Raw genomic sequence first — 23388 nt, 5'->3', positions numbered from 1 at the left:
TTATAGTTTCTTTATTCTCACATTCATATTCAGAATCTGCTACATGAATATAATACATTCAATTCACCTCAAAAGGGGTATACTCATCTCCAAGATCCTATCCCAATATGTAGTAAGTGTAATAATAATAATAATAATAATAATAATAGTAGCAAATACCTCCAATTAGAAATGTAGTTCAGTTCTTCTGATTAGCTATGTCGCTTATCCCATGCGCAGGACATTGCATTTACTTAGGTAGCCATGATTATGACCACTCATATAATGACAGCTATACTAAGCTACTGCAATGCCCTGTATATGGGATAAGCGACATAGCTAATCAGAAGAACTATACTACATTTCTGGTATTCTGGTATTTGCTATTATTATTACACCTACTACATATTGGGATGTGATCTTGGAGATGGGAATAACCCTTTAATGGGTATGTTTACCTTTATAACAAATTTTTTTTTGTTATTCCCACTCATCGGAAAATAAAATAGGCAACTTTAAATGTAATTAAATTACCCTTCCTTTGTTCTCATATAGTTTGGTTTCTCTATATTCTCTGGATAGTAAGAGAGGAGGTGGTTGTGAAGGGGACTGTTTTCCATTTGGTCAGATGGGCTGTAGACCCACGCCTCTCCTACCTTGTGATAGAACAATGTTATATATGCAATATATTATTATTTTATTTTTCTTGTTTTCTGTCCTAAGGGCAGCACGGTGGCTCAGTGTTTAGTCCGTTGCTTCACAGCACTGGGGTCTTGGGCTCACATCCCACCAGTAGGGGTGTACCATCCATAGCGGCAGACCACGCCCCTACCGCCCCTCTCCCCATTTGTTGTCACAATTTTTATGGTATCTGGATCCATGGGATGGAGATACCCTTGAATAGAATAGTGCAATAGGGAGCCATCAGCGCACCACTGCCAGTGCACGATGATGTCATTAGGCTGCACCTCCTGTGCGGATGGAGCCTCAGTCTTCACAGTGCACTGACCGGAGCAGACACTGCTGGAAGGTGAGTAGTTTGTATTTTTTTATTATCACTACTTGTGGGAGAATCTTATTGTGTGTGGGGAACTGTGGTGCCCCTCATACTGCCTATGGGGCACATCATATTGTGTGTTAGGGCCCTCATACTGACTGTTTGGGCTGTGGGGGACATCATATTGTGTGTTAGGGCCCTCATACTGACTGTTTGGGCTGTGGGGGACATCATATTGTGTGTGGATGCTTTCATACTGTGTTGAAGCCTTCATATTGTCTGAGTGACTGAGGGGGATAATATACTGTGCGCAGCGGCTGTGGGTTCTCACACTGCCTTTGGGGGCTGTGGGGACCATCATACTGTGTGTGGGCCATCATACTGCCTTTGGGGGCTGTGGGGACCGTCATACTGCATGTGTGGACCATCATTCTGCCTTTGGGGGCTGTGGGGACCGTCATACTGCATGTGTGGGCCATCATACTGCCTTTGGGGGCTGTGGGGACCGTCATACTGCATGTGTGGGCCATCATACTGCCTTTGGGGGCTGTGGGGACCGTCATACTGCATGTGTGGACCATCATTCTGCCTTTGAGGGCTGTGGGGACCGTCATACTGCATGTGTGGACCATCATTCTGCCTTTGGGGGCTGTGGGGACCGTCATACTGCATGTGTGGGCCATCATACTGCCTTTGGGGGCTGTGGGGACCGTCATACTGCATGTGTGGACCATCATTCTGCCTTTGGGGGCTGTGGGGACTGTCATACTGCATGTGTGGACCATCATTCTGCCTTTGGGGGCTGTGGGGACCGTCATACTGCATGTGTGGACCATCATTCTGCCTTTGGGGGCTGTGGGGACCGTCATACTGCATGTGTGGACCATCATTCTGCCTTTGGGGGCTGTGGGGACCGTCATACTGCATGTGTGGACCATCATTCTGCCTTTGGGGGCTGTGGGGACCGTCATACTGCATGTGTGGACCATCATTCTGCCTTTGGGGGCTGTGGGGACCGTCATACTGCATGTGTGGACCATCATTCTGCCTTTGGGGTCTGTGGGGACCGTCATACTGCATGTGTGGACCATCATTCTGCCTTTGGCGTCTGTGGAGACCATAATACTGCATGTGTGGTTCATCATACTGCCTGTGGGAGCTGTTGGGTCATTGTGCTGTGTATTAGGGGCTGTGGGGCAATCATGCTGTATATCGAGGGCAATGACTGTGGGGGCCATTGTACTGTGTGGGGGGCACGTTAGAGGCATCAACATGTGCATGGTATATTCATTGGGATCATTGTGGCAGCATCATAAGGGTACGGGGAGGCAATGATGTCTGTAAAGCAATGTTGAAATTAATGGCACAATACGCGAAGAAAATAAATGAATAATATTACTAATGCTACTTTTCTATAATTTAAAAAAAAAAATGTGTCTCCATGGCTACAGACTACAAAATATCACTTTGTAGTCAGTTCGTTTGCAGCCTGTCCGTATAGGTTTTTATATGAGTTGCAGGCAAAATACAGAATAATATTTTATAAATCAAGACTATTTTGCTGTTTTCAATGTTTTTTGCAGCATTTATTTTAACCATTGCTGGTGACAAATGTGTTCTTTAGCTTACAATGTAAAAGCATCCCAGGCACTAATCTCAGACTGTTTTCAGATGGCATAATACAAGTTCTATTGACGCCTATGGTGATGTCCGCTGAGTGACTCATGGGCTGTACAAGTTTGTAGCCAAGAAAATGATGTTCACACATCAAGCAACAACTTTTGGAATAAAATCTTCACTTTTTGGAAGACTCCTAATTTGAAAAAGCTCCACGAATCCCTGAGCAGAATAATATAACAATATGACAGCAAATGTCAGAGCAAAATTATGTGGAAAGTTTTGTTCCTTTGCAATTCATTAGAACCGAACAAATCTCTAACTCTGACATAACGGTTGGTTTTCTGTGATTATTCCCTAGAAACAATTCACTAAAGCTTGAAATAGCTGACACTTTGGGAAATAGGTATTTACAGGAGAAGTTATTTGGGTTCAACACATTTATGAAAATAAAAATTTAGCTTAATCTAAAAACTTTGCTGCAGGGAAAAAGTTGGAAATTGGAATTTAAAGGAGTATTCTCATATCTAAGATCCTGTCCCAATATGTAGAAGGTATAATAATAAAAATAGTAAATAACTCCAATAAGAAATGTAGCATAGTTCTTCTGATAAGCTATGTGAAGGATATTGCAGTAGCTTAGGTATCCGTGGTTATGGCCACTGAAATAATGACAGTTCTTAGTGGTTGTAACCATGGATACCTAAGCTACTGCAATGCCCTGTACACGTGGTAAGCGACATAGCTAATCAGAAGAACTATGCTACATTTCTAATTGGATGTATTTGCTACTATTATTATTATTACACTTTCTACATACTCGGATAGTATGTTGGAGATGAGACTACCCCTTTAACGCTTAAGTGATTTTACAGTCATTCAATACAAGAAAAGTATATCCAATCACTGCTGTCTTCAATTGTAAACTTTGTATGACTTTTAAAGAGCGCACAATGGAAGAGATGACAACTCAGAAAATAGTTTTGGCTCAAAGAAGTGATCTCCACACTGCCTGAGCCACAGGTCTGAATAATGCCTGAATATCTATTCCTTAATACCCTTACCACCTATAATACTGCCCCATATACACAATTCGGTCAGGACAGATAAATAAATATTTACAATTTAGATGTTGTTTCAAATATATAAATAATTTTATGTTTTAAGTGGAACCCGTAGCGTTGGCCATTCAGTCCTGTCTGCTGGAAGCAGGTTATAGGGCAGGACAAGCTGATCAGATTGATACATAGCTTTGTGTTGGGGGAATCAGTAAACTTATATTTTATTCATTTATATCCTTGTGTATGTCTGCTTAGGAGTCCAGTAGGTGGTGCTTAGCAGTAACTGACAGCTATATGTCTTACTGGACTCCAATGCAAAAAAGGAGTGATTCAAATGAAAAAAATATAAGTTACACTGGATCTTTTGCCACAAGTCTCGTATTTAATTTTCTGATCTCTTTCTGCTCAATATCATGCTGCCTGCTGATTAGACATCATAATCAACACATCAGATTCCATTTAAATCTGGTTTTTGCTATGTTATCTGGGATATAATAATAATATAGGACAAGAGACCCTGATTCCAGTGATGTGTCACTTACTGGGCTGCTTGATGTAGATTTGATAGAATCCTCGTTTTCTCTGCTGTAGATGTAGCAGTGGTCATAATGCTGCTCTGTGTGTAACCCCGCCCACACCACTGATTGGCAGCTTCCTGTGTACACTGTGCATTGTAAGTAAGCTGCCAATCAGTGGTGGGGGCGGGGTTACACAGATTAGCCTGACTGTCATGCACGTGAGACCTAGTCTCTCCTGCTGATAAAACACTGATTGTATTGAAACTACAACACACAGCCTAGTAAATGACACATCCCTGAAATCAGGCTCTCGTGCCCTATATTATGCTGCTCACAGATTACATAGCAAACACCTGCTGACAGATCCCCTTTAATGTTATTCTGCCTGCTGCTTCTGATATCACATTGAAATGTAAGCAGTTATGAACACATTAGCCCATATATCTGTCCACTGAAACTCTTTCCAGAGCTATAATTCATAAAGTCTCCATACTTTTCAATGTAACAAACTATACTGAAAAAAGTACTTTTTAGAGGAGAGTAGTGAATGTACATGCGGAGTACATTATATTTCTAGGACTCATGCACAAGGCCACAATATAAATTCATGCCGTACAGAACTGTGATACTGTTCCCATGGCCTTCTATGAGCTCATACTTTGTGCATTGGATCCCATTTGGAGGCACATGGAGGATTTTCTCATGTTTTCTATATGAGTTTGGGGCAAGCACCATGTCATTATTGTGCTGCCACAATTGTAATGTTTAACATCAGATTCTCATAGAAATCTATTGGTGATTTAGTATAAATGGGTGTCCTACTTATTACTATCAATGAAGCAAGGGGAAAATCCTCCCCTATTATACAGGAAAGAAGAAAATCAGTGGAAGTATCTGCTAATTCTTCATACAAATCCCAGAATAGAAAAGAAGGTTTACTTTATTTTTTTCTCCGGAAACAGCGCCACTCTTCTTCAGTGGCCGGAGGTGGTACTGCAGCTAAAGACCATTTCTGCTGACTGGAGCTTAGCCCATGGAGAAGAGAGATGCTGTAGAATATTGTTTAATCTCAGATAACTCTTAAAGGTATACATCAGTTGGTTATGATTGTCATACCTTTATGGAAACACAAAACCGAGTAGACGGAATGACTTAGCAACCCGTAGTGCAAGTCAGTTAGTCATATAGCCTGAAGAAATAAACAGGATACAGAGAACTGTGTAAATAAAAGTCAAGTTCAAGAGAGGAAGCAAATATGTCAAACTCCAATCCCAAGACTACATGTTATCCATGTGCAAAATAAAGATGTAAATGTGCGGTCAGGAAATCACAGAGTTTTCGGTCTGGCAGGACACATATTTATTGCAGGGACAGCAGGATACTGCAACTGCTGAGAATAAGATGAGCGCTTGTCAACCGGGACAGATTAGTTCACATATAATTGCACCGCCCGACATTATTTGTGTATAAAACACCTATCAGGATGTGAGCTTCGTCTACGCCACATTTTAGAGCTGGCAGTGGCTTTAATGACAGTAGTCATATTCACTAAGTGGAATTTACAGAAACAAAATCTAGTAATGCACCCAAAATATCCAAAAGGATAAATATTAAATGAATGGGGGATATAATATTTATGACCTATCCTATCACTGTCATTATTTCAGGAGGCTGAAAGATATAAACAATTAACCGAGCTGAACAGCTCAGCTCCATTGAATGTGTAGCGCCCGCTGCTGAGTACTGCAGATCAGCTCATATTAAATGGAAGGTGACCTGCAGTACCCGGCAGAGGCTTCTACACACTGAACAGAGCTGAAGATCATTTTACATTATGTTTTTAACTGTTTTTTCCTGAAGCCACCCACAAATAGTATTCAAAGTGAATCCTGATGGAGCCAATAAATATATTGAAGAAATTGGGAGTACAACAACTGCATCTGTGGACTTCATTTGACCGTTTCACTGGTGGCATCATGTGCACAGACTACCCTACCAATGATGTTGACTATTAGAGATGAGGGGATAAATTCAATTGAATTGAATTAAATTTTACAAAAATCTGCATTCATCATATTGAACTCTCCACTGCCACCCGCCGGCCCATCGTCGGATTGGCATCAGCGGTAGTGAAGTCATTAGGTCTGGAGTGGTTCTATGCATGTGCCCGTAAAGGTAGCGTGGGGCATGTATACACAGAACCCTCCGCAGATCACCACTGCAGGCGGTGAGGAGCGGAGGGGCCGCAGTTGTGAGCGGTAAGGTGAATATAAGGATTTTTATTATTTTATTTAGATATTACGTTTATTATTTTTTTTAGATATATTTACAATACTACTTCAGACAGTGATAATACTGGCACAATTCTCGTCGGTATTATGCCTGTAATATCTGCATTTTCCACAGTTCTATTGAAATGTGCTGATTCATTGGGAGACCTTGCAATACTTGCCAACATTTGTAGGTGAGTATCTGGTAGGTAGCGTAATCTGTGGCAACAATTTTTGGAAAGAAGCTACAACTGTTTTTGAACCGACTCCCCTTCGAGTCCACTTCCTTCCTCTCTACGCCCATTCTCCACCTCTCCACACTCTTTCTCTGCCTACCTGAATTGAAAACCCTCCCAAAGTATCTGATTTCTGGGAGGCTTCAAGCAGGTTCAGGGAGGTTCCTCCTTATTCTGGAAGCCTAAAATGAAGCTCCAGCTTTGGCCTTCAGTAAAGAATTTATAGTTTTTTTGTTTTATACACAATACTACAACTGAATGCTTTTAACCCTTTAAATGCAGAAATTACCCAGTGAAAACCCTTAATGTGATGAATTCTATTATTTACGTACAGTGTTCTGTCTACACGCCACCAACTGGAGCTGTCATGATATGGCATTACACCACTGATTAATAAACTTCTACGTACCCCATTCAAAGATATATAATAATTACATGGAACATGGCTTGGTGGAAAAAAAATTGGCTATGGCCTTTATTAAAATAATTTAATACATGGATAACCAAACTTCAACCAATCATGTAACAATCTTATTACTTAAAACCCAAACTGTGGCTTAGTCAAAGCTCAAGTCCACGTACCCTTTACAAAACCTGTTGTCCATTCAGCTTCCTGAATGACTGACCCAAGGCCGTGACTTATTCCTAATTGTAAAGCAGTATAATGGAGTAGCACTTATGATATGGCAGTGTCGAGGACTCACGTGGCGCCTCGGAGCGGCCATCTTTTATCCTATACAATCCCCACTATTTACATACACCTCGCCCTATTAGCAGACATCATGGGGAGAAACACAAGCTTCCACTGCGATGCATCGCTGACTGGCAGCCAATCCTTAACTTTCTTTCCCCCCATGTAAGAGCGGGAAGACCTAGGCAGTAACACCTTTTCCCGCCATTTAATCCTTCAGGAGAGGAATACAAATGCATGGTAATGCCACATATTCCTCTCCTGATGGTCCGCCATTCTGTGTATCCTATGTTGTGACATGGTCTTGGGCTATTATGATGACCTCTGCGACAGTCCACTAACAGAATAGGCTGATGTAAATGGTTCTGATATTCTGGGAACCAGAACTACGATAGATACTACTTGCAAAAAGAATCTCACTAAGGATATTGGACCTGATGTATCGAAACTGACAGTAAGAACTCGTTTTTCACTGTAAGGACCAATATTTTTCACGGATAGAATATGTACCCCTTATGATTTATGATGTAGCTTACAAGGCTGTGTTTTTATTTTATTTTTTTAAACATTACATGTCTGCTTTTGATCCAAGTCATGTTTCAAAATCACTTATACAAGTATTTCATCACTTAAACTGCTCTTGAAAATTAAAGCTGAGCTCTGATTTTGATGCTCATAGTAACCAGCCAGTTTTGCTGTTAGAATCTATTAGGGCTGTCCCACACGTCCAGATAATTCCGGTACCAGAAACAATCGGTACCGGAATTATCCGTGTCCGTGTGCCCCTACGTTTCTTGTGTACATCAGTGTGGCACACTTGCGGCACACGTGTGCCGCCCGTGTGCCCACTGGGTACCACACGCACCGTGCTGGGTACAACATGTACGAGCATCTGGTGCTGAATCCGCGATTCATATGTTCCCTGCAGCAGCGTTTGCTGCAGAGAAAATATGAATAATAGTGTTTAAAATAAAGATCTATGTGTCCGCCGCCCCCCACCCCCTGTGCGCCCCCCCGCTGTTCAGAAAATACTCACCCGCTCCCTCGTTGGCTGTCGGTGCTTTCTGGTCTGGCCGCGGCTTCCACTGTATGCGGTCACGTGGGGCCGCTCATTTACACTCATGAATAGGCGGCTCCACCCCTATGGGAGGTGGAGCCACATATTCATGAGTCTAATCGGCGGCCCCACGTGACCGCATACAGTAGAAGGGGCGGCCGGCACAGAACACTGCGAGGGAGGCGGGTGAGTATTTTCTGAACAGCAGGGGGGCGCACAGGGGGTGGGGGGCGGCGGATTCCCCCGGCGCTGCGCTTTCCTGCACTGACTGTGAGCGCCGGCCGGAAAGCACAGCGGTGACGTCACCGCTGTAATCTGCTTTACGGCTGGCCGGCGCTGACAGTGCAGGAAAGCACAGCGCCGGGGGACAGACACCGGAATGTAAGTATGTGGTGTTTGATTTTTTTTACATTTACACTGGTAACCAGGGTAAACATCGGGTTACTAAGCGCGGCCTTGCGCCAAGTACCTTTTTCCTCTGATACAAATCTAATAAACTTTTGGAATTATGCATTTGAAAACCATACGAGTGCAGTGATTTTTTGAATTTCATTCCTCCATGCAGATCTCCTCTAGAGCAGTGATGTTTTGGGCCTGTGCTGGGCAACACAGACTTTCAACTCCCTCCAAAGGTTTTCTATGGGGTTGAGATGTGGAGACTGGCTAGGCCACCCCAGGACCTTCATATGCTTCTTACAAAGCCACTCCTTCGTTGCCCTGGCAGTGTGCTTGGGATCATTATCATGCTGAAAGACCCATCCATGTTTCATCTTCAATGCTCTTGCTGATGGAAGGAGGTTTGCACTCAAAATCTCACGATACATTGCCCCATTCATTCTTTCATGTGCACGGATGAGTCGTCCTAGTCCCTTTGCAGAGAAACAGAATCAAAACATGATGTTGCCACCCTCATGCTTCACAGTAGGTATGGTGTTCTTTGGATGCAACTCAATATTCTGTCTCTTCCAAACACGACGAGTTTTGTTTCTACCAAACAGTTCTACTTTGGTTTCATCAGACAATATGACATTCTCCCAATACTCTTCTGGATAATCCAAATGCTCTCTAGCAAACTTCAGACAGGCCCAGACATGTACTGGCTTAAGCAGGGGGACATGTTTGGCACTGCAGGATCCGAGTCCCTGACAGCGTAGTGTGTTACTGATGGTAGCCTTTGTTACGGTGGTCCCAGCTCTATACAGGTCATTCACTAGGTCCCCCTGTGTGTTTCTGGGATTTTTGCTCACCGCTCTTGTGATCATTTTGACCCCACAGGGTGAGATCTTGCATGGAGCCCCAGATCGAGGGAGATTATCAGTGGTCTTGCATGTCTTCCATTTTCTTATTATTGCTCCCACAGTTGATTTCATCACATCAAGCTGCTTGCCTATTGCAGATTCAGTCTTCCCAGCCTGGTGCAGGGCTACAATTTTGTTTCTGGTGTCCTTAGACAGCTCTTTGGTCTTTACCATAGTGGAGTTTGGAGTGTGACTGTTTGAGGTTGTGGACAGGTGTCTTTTATGCTGATAAGTTAAAACAGGTGCCATTACTACAGGTAATGAGTGGAGGACAGAGGAGCCTCTTAAAGAAGAAGGTACAGGTCTGTGAGAGCCAGAAATCTTGATTGTTTTTAGGTGACCAAATTAATATTTTCCACCATAATTTGCAAATTAAATCTTGCCAAATCAGACAAGGTGATTTTCTGGATTTGTTTTCTCATTTTGACTCTCATAGTTGTGGTCTACCTATGATGTCAATTACAGGCCTCTCTCATCTTTTTAAGTGGGAGAACTTGCACAATTGGTGGCTGACTAAATACTTTTTTTCCCCCACGGTAGGTTCGCCATAAATATGTCATTTATTTGCAGTCATATAGCCCAATGTCAAAAATACTAATAAATAGTACAAGGTCAGTTGCCACCAGACTGTTCTTTACAGGTGTATACATCGCGGTATCATTGAGTAAGCCATTAAGAATGTATGGATATTTCATGTAAACTTATCAGGACTGTACAAGAAATGCTTAAAGTGAACTTGTCAGCAGGATCGTGCACAGTAACCTACAGACAGTGTCAAGTTGGTGCCGTTATACTGATTAAAATACCTGGATTATTATTTGGACATGACTGCTATATTGATGTAAGCTTGTAAACAAGTTATGTTGTTATAAGATTTAGTTGAATAAAAAGTTTATTGTTTAAAAAAAAAAAAAAAAAGATACCTGGATTAATTAAATCTATTTTGCGGTTGTCGTTTCATTTGTATTTGTAGTTTTCAGTTAATGAAATTCTTGTGCTCCGGGGCGGCCTGTGTGCGGGACCTGCCCCCTTTTTTACATACTGCATATAACAGTGTTAGCTTTGAAAAACATTTTTAGAACCAGCAAAATGACACCGGCGGCATTAACTTACCGATAGATGCTACTGCGCATGCGCCACCACCATCTTGCTGAAGATGTTTTTACCAACAAAATGGCACCAGCAGGGGCGCATGCGCAGTGGCATTTATTGCAAACACCACTGCTAGTGCAGTGGTGCAGGACCCGTATAAGCGCAAGGGAGTGCGAAACGGCCGTCGTCCGATTTTTTTTTTTTCTTCCCGGTCTACACCCCCCCTGCTGAAGATGTTTTAAATTGTCACAATAAAGATTGAATTTTAGAAACGGTGAGTGCCACCGTTTTTTCTCTTCAGTATATGGATTTATGCAATTGTTTACAGGTTTTGGCACCCGTGAATCCGAAAGGGCGGTGTATTTGACATGGTAATCACACACAGTGGATACTTGGGCTCAGGTGTTGCAGTGGTGCAGGATTCTTTCTTCTACAGTATTGATACCACTGCTGGTGCCATTTTGCTGCACCCAAACTTTTTTCCTCCAAAAAAATGTCACCGTGGTGGGTGTTTGCACAGTTTGAGAGCATCGCTTGCTGACAGACGCTGCTGCTGTATATTTGCCGCCATTTTGCTGGAGGGGAAAAAAAATTGGCTCCAGTAAGATGGCGGCCGCACTTGTGCAGTAGCATCTATCGATAAGGCGCCATTTTGCTGGATTTAAATTTTTTTTTTTCAAAGCCAACACTATTATATGCTGTACTTAACCCTAGAACGTATACCCATAGACATCTACACATTCACGCACCTGGGGCCTTTTAGGCCTGTTTACAATTATCATGGAATAACTCAAATAAAAATACTTTTCAAAGTTTATTGCAAAGTAAGGATGCATTCCCACTAGCGCAGGGGTCCGCCAGGACGGGACTCCGTAATGGATCTGACCTCCTGGTGACCCCAGCTAAGGCTGGCGGACACATACCTGGGGCCTCGCAGGCCTGCCAGGCTACTTGTTTTCTATTTTCTGTAAAATTACTTTAGTTAGAATTTTGAAACTCTAGGTAATCCTCAGGTATATAGTTGTTAGTAATTTCCAGTTGTTCATATATTTTTATGTTATAGGCATTTCGGTATAACAACCTTTTTTTGGGACTACCCCATATTCACGCACCTGGGGCCTTTTAGGCCTGTGTGCAAATAACACGGAATAACTCAAATAAAAATACTTTTCAAAATTTATTTTACAATTGCAAGGTAAGGATGCATTCCAACTAGCGCTGGGGTCCGCCAGGAGGGGATCCATTATGGATCCCCTTCTGGCAAACCCCAGCGCTACTGGGAACACAGCCTAAGATGTGTATATTTCAAAACATAATTATGTGCATAAAACAACAAAAAAGTAAGTAAACGGGCACGCCAAATATAGGCATTCTATACGCAATTTTTTTATGAAAACATTTTTTGGTTGTAGCAAACTTGGTGCAGGAATATTTATTTGTAACTTTACATATTCCCCCGACAATTCTCGCATATTATTTTTTCGGCTGAATGTTCCTTGCATACATTTTGTCCACAAGTAGAACAGAAACGCTCCGATTTTCTTTCCTTCTTTGCTGGACAAATATAGCAGCGCTTTCTTTTTTTTTTCTCTTTGCTCTGGATGTTCCAGAAAACGTATTCCACATCGGATCATTGCCTCCGTAATTTGCCTTGATAAGCATATCATGCTGCTTCTCTCCATCATAGTAGGCATCAAAAGTTGATAACAAAGTTCTGTCAAAATCAGACGTCTCTTGTCTTTCTTGTTGGCATGGAATTCTGGATTAGTTTGACAATAAACAATGTAGCTATTGAGGGCTGACACATCAGGGATATTGGAAAAAAGGGCAACAGGCCAACGTTTAGTCTGCCTTTTGCACAAATACTCTCCAATCATTTCGTCCATCTTGTCGACACCTCCTTTTGTCTTATTATAATGCAGTATGATTTCAGGGTTTTTTTCCCTGTCATTGGTGTCAATACTTCCATCATGATGCATTGTACTCAGTAATATAAATAAGTAATCTGACTGAACAATATATATAATAATTTATGCTAGTGCATAGCCAAAAAAGACACATACAAAATAGATTATGGCCGCACTCATCTGTGCTAAAGTAAGGAAATGTGAAATATAAGGAATATGAATAGCATAATGGCTTATGAACTTTATGAAAAAACACGAGATATTTAGCACAAGATTTGGCCAAACGTTGTGAGCCCATTCACCAAACGTCAAGGTAATCTCAGATCAAATGGGTAACTACACTGACTGCCTGGTGTGAACACTTATCTATGGTATCTGAGCTGACTGCCCAATGTGAACACTTACTTGTGGCTAATGACATGATAAAGCCTACTTATATAGGAGGCAATGGGAATGTGGAAAACCACATAAGAAACGACCAAACTGGGTATTAATGCAACAAAATCTTTATTGAAAATAACCACAAATAAGTAACACACTTAATAAGGCTCAGGACAGAAAATGGAACAAGGTGCTAAAATGGTGGCTGTGCACCTATAACATGGCCACCATGTATAGAAACCGTGCGGACCCGAGCCCAACAGCTACCTACTCCAAATAACATCCAGTCAATATCATGTAAATTGTACCCCCCTGGTCATCAAAGACCGTGCAGCTCCAACTGTCTATGCCTGGAAAACCAGGACTAATCACCGCAATAGCGGTCGGGAGTTTACCTGTAAGCAGGGGGATGTGGAGGAGGAAGCCAGGAACGGTCACCGCACGGGCACCCGACGCGCGTTTCGGAGCGGAAGCTCCTTCGTCAGGGGGCGTGTTAGCTCACTCCGGAAGCGGGGTTTAAATATGTGTGTCTCCTCGATTGCCGGGACGAAGGCCGGATGTGACGCAGGCGTCGCCATGGACACGGCGGCGCCGGGCGGCGGCGGCGTCATGTGAGAGGCCGCCATAGCCATGGCAACCATCACAACATAGAGACGCCGCAAGCCGCCCAGAGCAGCCGAAAACAGGCGCGCACGCGTACAGACCACGCCAGGGCAATCGAGGGGCACCTACATATAATATACAGTAACAATACTTAAAGGAACCTCCCTATCTTTAGATGTACGCATATGACCTCAGAAAACAAAAAGAAAAAAGGAGGGGGAGATAAATATGGGGAAAAAGAAGCTAAAAACCTAGTGGCATACACCATTAGGAATATATATACACAAAAGAAAGAAGAATATAAATGAGAAACCAAAAAAACCATCCCACAAAAATACCCATGTTAAAAGTGACTCAAAACTGATGACACATATGTTTGCTAACTCTAATTGTATAACCTTTTGCAGTTATATATTGTAAAACATTACCAAATATGTGTCAAACATAAGACGAAAGAAAAAATACAAAACAAACCCCATAACAGAGAAATGCAACATATATAAACATATACATATATATAAGAGATACTATAGCACTATTTCTTAAGGCCACTGTTTCCATCAAATGGCGGTCTTCATTCGCTTGACCCTCACATTCAACGAGGACCAAGGACGCGACGTCCCTTTGCAGCGACAACACGCATGGCCAAATGCTAACGTATCTGAATGATAAAAAGTTAAAAAGTTAAAATCAAACATAGTGGCCATAAAACGGGGGACAAAACACCCCAATTAAAGTATTGATTAAGTAAGGGATCACAGAAAAGGTGCAAAGCTAATAGTTTCATTTAACCCATGAGGGTGGATGGTGTTCAAAGTCCACATCCATCGTGTTTCGAGTTGTGCCAAACGTTGGGAGATGTTGCCCCCCCTAATGCCCGGTTCAAGCATATCTATCCCTTTCACCCGTAGGCCCTTGCTGTCACAACCGTGATGGGACCTAAAGTGCCTGGGTATTGTTTTTAATGTGCTAGGATCAAGTGCAGTGACAGCTGCTTCTATACCGAGCACATGTTATATAGGAGGCTCAGAACCAACTGTGTTGAGATGTAATTAAAATACCAGCATGGTGAAGGGCGGGACGTTCAAGTCAGAAAATAGTATATAATATAAATAAGTAAACTGACTGAACAATATATATAATAATTTATGCTAGTGCATAGCCAAAAAAGACACATACAAAATAGATTATGGCCGCACTCATCTGTGCTAAAGTAAGGAAATGTGAAATATAAGGAATATGAATAGCATAATGGCTTATGAACTTTATGAAAAAACACATGAGATATTTAGCACAAGATTTGGCCAAACGTTGTGAGCCCATGTACTTGTACTCAGTAATATCACAGATTTTTCTTTCTTGGCTTTATAAGACACCATTGTTGCTTGATTGCAGAAACCGAATACACTCTCGTAGATTGTTCGCTGTGCATTGTGCTTCATGATTGGAGGAATTTCGCAGCGGTTTGGCCTCATAGTACCAACAAGTGTAAGTTGCTTTTGAAGCAAAAAGTTGGCCATTTCAAAATTGGTAAAGTAATTATCCATTGTAATATTTTTATTCTTTTTTATTTTTCTTATTTTTATGTTGTCATGCAGAATCCACACTCTTCCCAGCAATAGCAGAGTCATAAAAGTTCTTCCCCAGCAACAATACAGACAAAAAGTCTGAGTATCACATGTAAACCTAGTACAGGCCTAAAAGGCCCCAGGTGCGTGAATATGGGTTACCCCCCCAAAAAAAGGTTGTTATACCGAAATGTCTGTAACATAAAAATATATGAATAACTGGAAATTACTAACAACTATATACCTGAGGATTACCTAGATTTTCAAAATTCTAGCTAAAGTACTTTTACAGAAAATAGAAAACAAGTAACCTGGCAGGCCTGTGAGGCCCCAGGTAAGCGTTCTAGGGTTAAAATAGGAGGCAGGTCAGTGAAGGATCAGTGACCTGTCAGATAAGCCCATAAGGATGCATATGTGAACAGAGCACTAAAAAAAGAGCCACCCACAGGCCGCACCGGAGCATGAGAATCTCATTAACTGAAAACTACAACCACAAGATGGATTTCATCAACCCAGGTATCATTTTAATCAGTGTAATGGTGCCAACCTGACAGTGTCTGTAGTTTACTTAGCAAAATCCTGATGACAGGTTTGCTTTAAGGGGTTAATCCCAACATGTGTCTTGAGCAGCACACAGATTGTTAGTCTCTTCGCTTCCTTGTTGCTGGGTGGGCAGGCAGTCCACCTTGAGTGACAATTCTGGTCAGTTTCCTTCTGCTGAGCTTATCGTGCTAATGTGACACACTCAGTGTTTGTTCTGAAGTCTACACTGATATCACAATATTTGCATATAGAGGTAACTACGTCTTTGAACAGATGCTGGGCTCAAGTGAGCAGTAATTAGGAGAACTGACCTGGCTAAACAGCCTAATTCCTGAAGGGAAGGGAACAAGGAGGAATAAGCAGAGCTTGTGATTTAGCAGGACTGTTAACATCTCTGGATCAGGAGCTGACAGGGAGGGAGATGGAGATGAGCATCTAACTGCTCTATAGAAATCAATGGGCTGAGAGATCTGACTGGGATGTTAGGAGTTAACTCCTCAGCCTGGAATGTAACTAATGCACATACTTGTCCAGTCTCTGGTTGTTAGTCTCCTGGCAACAAGCAGTACATTATGTAAGACAAAAAAAGCAAGTCAATAGCAAACTTGCTTATTTTCCCAGTCTAACTATAGCAACTTCATAACATGAGAATAGAATACCCCCATTAAACAATATTGGAAAAGAAGAGGCGACTGAAGACAAATCAATGTATTCAGCTGAATATTTTATTGTAGATAAGCATTGTGGTTTGTTGGAAAGTTTGCAATAATTAACAATGAGTTTTCATCCTGATTTTACACAATTAATATTACAATGAAAGAACCCATGCGGGTACAACCAATACAAAAGTGTAGGCGATGGTCAATGGGCCTCATGTATGAAAATGAAGAAAATAACCTCCATGGTGCTCATTGCCAACAATCACCTATTTTCTCTATATACTTTATTAGCTAAAAATTGAACCCTGACTGGAGACTATGAACAACAAGGGTATTTTTTCTCATTTTGATACATAAAGCCCAGTGTGACTAATATTTTAAAGGTATTGTTGACACATGAATATAAATTCTGTTTCAAAATGGCTGCCTTTTGTGAACGCAGGGGCCTAGTTGCTAGTACAGAGGAAGGTGCCCTAGTCACAAAGCAACCTATAATACACCATGTTTCATTTTCAAGTACAGTATAGAAAATGAAAGCTGAACTTTCATTGGTTGCTGGGGTAGCAATGATACTAAGGCTCAGTGAGGCACAGACCACTCTCACATTCATGTTGCCTATGACAACAAATTCAATTTTTTTCATATATATATATATATATATATATATATATATATATATATATATATTCCACCCTTGAATCGATCGATTCGGCCTACGCCAAAGCTTAGGCGACTTATATTTGTGGCTCACTCTTTCCCATTATTGTTTCTCAAAGCCAACGTATAATAATAATAAAAAAGACTAGGGCCCGATTCATCATACCTGGAATTCATTGATGTTTTTTGCTCCAAATTTTTCAAAATGGTGCACGTGGACCATGAATTTTGCACAAAATCAAAACAGTTTTTTTTTTATTTTTGTCTTTTTTTTTTTTGCATCTTTTTAGTGGAAAAGTCCCACGCTCCTCTAAAAAAAATTGAAGCATTTGCCCCAAAATTTCAGACATAAATAAAATAACTCCAGCATGGGGTGGGACTGGAGTATAGATGTGCAAAAAAATGGTGACTTTTAAAAAAAAATTGATGAAGCAGCTGAAAAGATCTGGAAACCCCCAATCCCAGACCACTTTGAAGACATTAGAAAAAGCTACAGACAGACACATATAGAATAGACTTCCAAAAAGGCACAACTTAAAAGAAGTGTAAGGCACAAATGAAAATCAGGTGACAAATACCAAAAATTTGACAAAAAAAAAGGCATAAATGAATCGGGCCCATAGTGTTTCATTTTACCAACCTTTTCCTGTCAGCCATTTTGGTAACAGAACCAACAGTCATGAGAATGCTCAATAAGAGGTTGCCGGGTCAAAAGTTATCGCCTATCCACAGGGTAGGTGATAACTTCCTAATTGATGAGGGCCCAACTGTTGGCAGATTGGGGTATCTTTATCGCGGACAGGGAACTTTTATCCCCTTTACAAAATAGCACAGCAGATTGTACGCCCGACCAAAGAGTCATCCATTCTCTATGGAGCCCCATAAGGAATGGATGGAGCAGCATTTAAACAGGACACCATTCTGCTGACCGGTGCCAGTCTCATCAATTGGACCTCCACTGACGGAGAACCCCTTTAACATGAATCCTACCTCACAAATATTAATCGTACTGACCATCAATATCGTACAAACATGACAAACATTGTACAACCATAGGCCTCATGTATGAAAACTATGTGATTAGACAAAAAAGTAGAGGATATAGTAAATTGTCCTTCTTGCTCATAGCAACCGGTCCATGTGGAAATTTGGTGGCTCTGGGCAATGAACCAACTCTTTCTATGACCAAGTTTTGATAGATAAGGCCTCATGAGTATATTTTATTGATAGAAATTGCCATAACGATATAATAACCAATTAACAATGCTCTCCTCACACACCCAACGCTCAGATCCTAGAAAACATGACTTAATAAGGAATTTTTAAAAAGTGCAAACAGTAAATGAAAAGATCAATAAGCGATTCAATGGGTACAATCGGAATATTAAATGGCTTTGCATTAATAAATTAGGCATTATCACGAAGCTTTGTTAAGACTCATCGATCAAGAAAAGCAGTTAAAAGTAAAGCACAAAATGATCATTAGTTGACAATATCTTGACAATTCAGAAGTGATAGAGTAGACGTTAGCAAAATACCACGAGACAAGAGCTGCACATCTGATTCATAATATGCACACTGGGGACCAAATTGTGGTGTAGAGAGACTGAATAAATCATGTATCGGGAATTAATGGTCCATCTGCTACAAGGACAAATCACCTGCCAACTGTGGTCAACCTGAAATAAAGCAGCCTGCTACAGCTCGGCTCAGGAGGGTGGTAGGAGGTGCCAATATGGGGGGGATATATTCAGACATAATAAATAAAAAAAGAGTCTGCCTTATTTTAACAGTAACAGCGCCCCCTTTGGTCTATGGGCTGTGTTTGGTATCGCATCTCGATTTGCTTGAATTAGAATGGGCTACAAAACCAGATATAGCCAAATAACCAAAATGGCACTGTATCTGGAAGAAAAATGTGCACTGGGCAACCCCTTTAATGCAATATTGTTCCTGTATTTTTATACATAATTAAGTTTTTTTTTTAATTTTAATATTCGTTGAATTTGCACAGTAACTCACTTGAAAGTATCAAGGTACAAAATCCAGAATTAGGCCTCATTCAGAGTTTTGGATCAGATTTGGGTGTTTGGTCAATTTGTCAGTTTTCACCATCAGAATTTCATCAATTTTTCTCGTATGCTAAAAAGAATAAAACTGATGGAGATTTCTCAAGCTTCTCCTATGATCAATGAACAATGGACAGCATTAGGATGCAATCCCTGAGTTATTAACTGACACATAGGGCCCAATTCATTATTGATTTTGCGGAAGTTTTTTGGCTGGTTTTTGATGTTTTTGATTGAGTCAACATTGACTTTAAAATTTGTTACAAATGTACTAGTGGTTTTATGCATTCTAGAGGATTTTTGCACCTTTTTTGCTCCATTTTAAGAAATTTGGTTTTTTTGTGCTAAAACATCACAAAAAAAAGGTTAAAGGCAAAAAAAAAGAACATCTGTTACTTGTAAAAATCATGTAAGCAACGAATATCACAAGGTAAAAAAGAAAACGACCAAGTTTGATCAGTGAATTAATAAAAAAAAAGTATCTCGGTCTGTAAACAGCACAAACATGTGAAAAGCCAATACAGACTAAGGAAAGGTGCACATGTTTAGTATTTGCAGCAGATTCTTCTGCGGCAAAAAGCAGAGTGCTGAAAGAAAAAACACTGCTTAAAATACGTGCATTTTTTGCTGCATTTTTACTTGAGTTTTCTACACTTCGAAAGTTCAAATCTACAAGGAAATAATAATCAGCATCTGCACGATATTTCACAAATCTCATTTACTTTGCAGGTACTGTAAAATACTGTCTTTTTTTCTGCAGTAAAAAATTGCGGAAAGATGCAACAAGACTTAAGATGGGTTCTATTTGTGAAAAACCAGGGTAGAACACGTATGTGAAAACTGAACATCTGAATGAGGCCTTAGTAAACAAAAAGTGTAGTTAGGATTGGAAATTTAGCAATCACAGTCCAGATCAGAGGTACCATCCAAAAATATCAGAAAGCTGAATAAAATGCAATTGTAGAATATAGTAAAACTAGTCCAGATTACAATGTCAGATTGTCACATACTCTGGATTATCAGATGGCAATAAAAACGCATATTAAAATTGCTGGCAGGATTATCAAAACCTCCACAAAAACCTAAAACCTACAAAAATAATTTTTTAATCATTTTTTTTTTATTGGCTGTCCCTAATCCTTTTATTTTTTTGTATTTTAAAGATCTATATTATTTTAAGGTTCTTACCTAGAAACACAGGATGACAGTGTTGGACTGGAGTGGCAAGGGCTCACCAGTAACACTGAATCTAGGGGCCCACTGTTCAACTATATGCAAAAACAACCTGATCCTAGTACAGATATATACTTATGTTTCTATATAATATTAAACTGGGTAGTTTATTTAATGAATGATTAAATGATGCTTTTCTCTGTGAATATAGAATCAAGCACTACTTATTAGCAATCCTACAGAGGGGCCCACCAGGGGATTTATCTGCTGTCCTGTTTGCCAGTCCTAGCCTGTTAGATGGATTACCAGAATTTCTGAATTATATTGTACGCCAGATTAAATAAATTTGACTCAAACTATTACCGACAGAATTGCTCCTCTTACCAACGGGAATAATCAAAAAAAAAAATACACAGAAGTCAAGAGGAATTTCAGGTGATTGCCCTGAGCGCTTGCCAGCCAGTTATGGCCATACGTAGTGTGCCAATTGGACAGGCTGTTGTCTGCTTACTGGCGGCAGGGAAGCCGGAGGGAATATGAAATTCTTTAGACTGCCATGTTTTATTTTCGTAATGCTCTCTCTGCATTAATGATAGCAATATCAATATTGCTGTTAATACAATAGTATAATATTTCCAGACTAGGTTGCCCTTTAATATTGTACGTGGGCAGTGTCCATTGGATAGTTGGGTTTTGCATAGATAAAATCTAAAAGTCTTGGTTTATGTGGATATCCAAGAAGAATCGTTTCTCCTTGCGGAGATTGACATGCTAAGCATGCCGAGATGAGGAGACTTAAAGACTTAAGGTACCATCACACTAAGCGACGCTGCAGCGACATCGACAACGATGCCGATCGCTGCAGCGTCGCTGTGTGGTCGCTGGAGAGCTGTCACACAGACAGCTCTCCAGCGACCAACGATGCCGAAGTCCCCGGGTAACCAGGGTAAACATCGGGTTGCTAAGCGCAGGGCCGCGCTGAGTAACCCGATGTTTACCCTGGTTACCAGTGTAAATGTAAAAAAACAAACACTACATACTCACATTCGCGTCCCCCGGCGTCCGCTTCCCTGCACTGTGTGAGCGCCGGCCCTAACAGCAGAGCGGTGACGTCACCGCTGTGCTTTGCTTTCCGGCCGGCACTGACACACTCAGTGCAGGAAGCTCTGAGCAGCAGCGCGGACGCCTGGGGTCGTGACAGACATCAGAGGGTGAGTATGTAGTATTTTTTTTTTACTTTTACAATGGTAACCAGGGTAAATATCTGGTTACTAAGCGCGGCCCTGCGCTTAGTAACCCGATATTTACCCTGGTTACCAGTGTAAAACATCGCTGGTATCGTTGCTTTTGGAGTCAAACACAACGATACACGCCGATCTGACGACCAAATAAAGTTCTGAACTTTCAGCAACGACCAGCGATATCACAGCAGGATCCAGATCGCTGCTGCGTGTCAAACACAACGATATCGCTATCCAGGACGCTGCAACGTCACGGATCGCTATCGTTATCGTTGTAAAGTCGCTTAGTGTGAAGGTACCTTTAAAACATTGGTTTATGTGGAAGGACAGATTCTGATATAATGAGATCAGCAATTATAACTTTTATGCTAAGTTTGTAACATTTGGGCTCCTTGACATGGATGGCCCCTGCTGAGTCTCATGTGGTGTAATATTTTATGACCAGAAGCCACCACTGCTGCAGACGGCTGCATATATTAAAATGACAAGCTCCTGAATCTCAGCATGCTGGAACAATGCCTAAGCATTACCTAGTGCGACTGCAGATTTGGACTTAGTCATTATGAGATCATTTTTGGAAGTCACACTCATGAGGTTGTTTTTCAGGTGCGTCTCGAAATGTGCTAAATATGCTTGAATAAAATAAATGTGACATACCTAGTGCCCCAAGAATACTTTATGAACCAGAGTCAGCCTTTGTTTCACGTCATATTACGTTAATTAGCTTAAACTATCACCGAGCCACAAACCAGAAACACTGCTCCGTTTTCTCTTTTAAACTGAGTCTCCTACTGAATCCAAATCATCCGACGACAGGTGACGATACAGGTCCTGTAAGATGAAGTGGATTATAGATTTGTTCACCTGTTATTTCTCGTAATATATTAGTCATATTCATTCTGTCACAAGCAAACGTAGCACTGACGATTCACAGAAACACATTCAAAATAGTGTAAGAACTTCATAACACCATGTGAAGAAATACAGAGCAAAAATTACACGATACGCGAGACATAGTAACGGGTCAGAAACACTGCAATAAAGTAACAGAGGAAATAAAATGGATTTTATAGCAGGAGACAATTTGATTGTTCCTTTTCCTTTCTTGACAGAACAGTTTAACGGGATAAAACAAATTGGTTGCTAACAGCGGAAATATTTTCTGAGAAAATGTCTACTGAGGTTAAAGTCAATAATCTAGAAGAAGCAACAGAAAGTGGAAAAAAAAAGAAACTGTGTATGAAAATAGGTTACAGAAAAGAGAAGCAATTATTATGCTGGCATAAAGCTCGGAGTATAGTTCTGTGATTGATTGCAGTAAGACCAAGAGTCATGTGAAAGTCGCATTTAAAGGGATCCTGTCAGTTCCCCGGACTGTTCCCAACATATACCGTACAGATGTAGCCAAGTTTAGCTTGACAGATACCTCACCATCTTGATAACTTGTCACAGAAGATTATCTCACTTAAAAGGATTAAGATTACTTTTTGGTGCCCTAATATCCATGTGTTGTGTTATTTGTGCAAACTTGCCTACATGGGGATTTCTGTAATCGGGGATTTCTTTATATGATTCCTAACGCTGCAATCTTAGAAATATAAACGTTAGTCCTGCTGCTTTGTATATTCTAATAAGCAAGGACTAGTCCAGTGAGACATCGTTGACCCCAGACTAGTCCTGCCTCATTACTTCTAATTGCCCCTTCTTGGTCCTGACTGACAGCCGTCATAACGGTATTACCATAGAGCAGAGGTCCCCAACCTTTCTGACC

General features: G+C 41.0%; 1 protein-coding gene across 8 annotated transcripts in view; it reads right to left on the bottom strand.

Annotated features, from left to right (window-relative positions):
- The window catches only part of DCLK1 (doublecortin like kinase 1), a 487270-nt gene that overhangs the window by 174509 nt on the left and 289373 nt on the right, over positions 1–23388 (bottom strand). Inside the window, exons 7-8 of one of the 8 annotated variants that reach the window (XR_013224066.1) lie at positions 21917–22448; positions 16526–21178 (exon numbers count right to left, since the gene is read on the bottom strand). The exons of 6 other annotated variants lie outside the window; for them this stretch is intronic. Coding sequence is in view for 1 of the 2 variants with exons in the window: in XM_077298220.1 (XP_077154335.1) it covers positions 22392–22448 (57 nt within the window). In the remaining variant the exon portion in view is untranslated. Of the gene's footprint in view, positions 1–16525; positions 22449–23388 lie in introns of those variants that run through there. One more of the 8 variants, XM_077298220.1, reaches the window with a different exon arrangement.

The sequence above is a fragment of the Ranitomeya variabilis genome, chromosome 3, assembly GCF_051348905.1.
Source record: "Ranitomeya variabilis isolate aRanVar5 chromosome 3, aRanVar5.hap1, whole genome shotgun sequence".
NCBI classification, from domain to species: domain Eukaryota; kingdom Metazoa; phylum Chordata; class Amphibia; order Anura; family Dendrobatidae; genus Ranitomeya; species Ranitomeya variabilis.
This window is presented reverse-complemented; position numbering and strand designations above follow the sequence as displayed.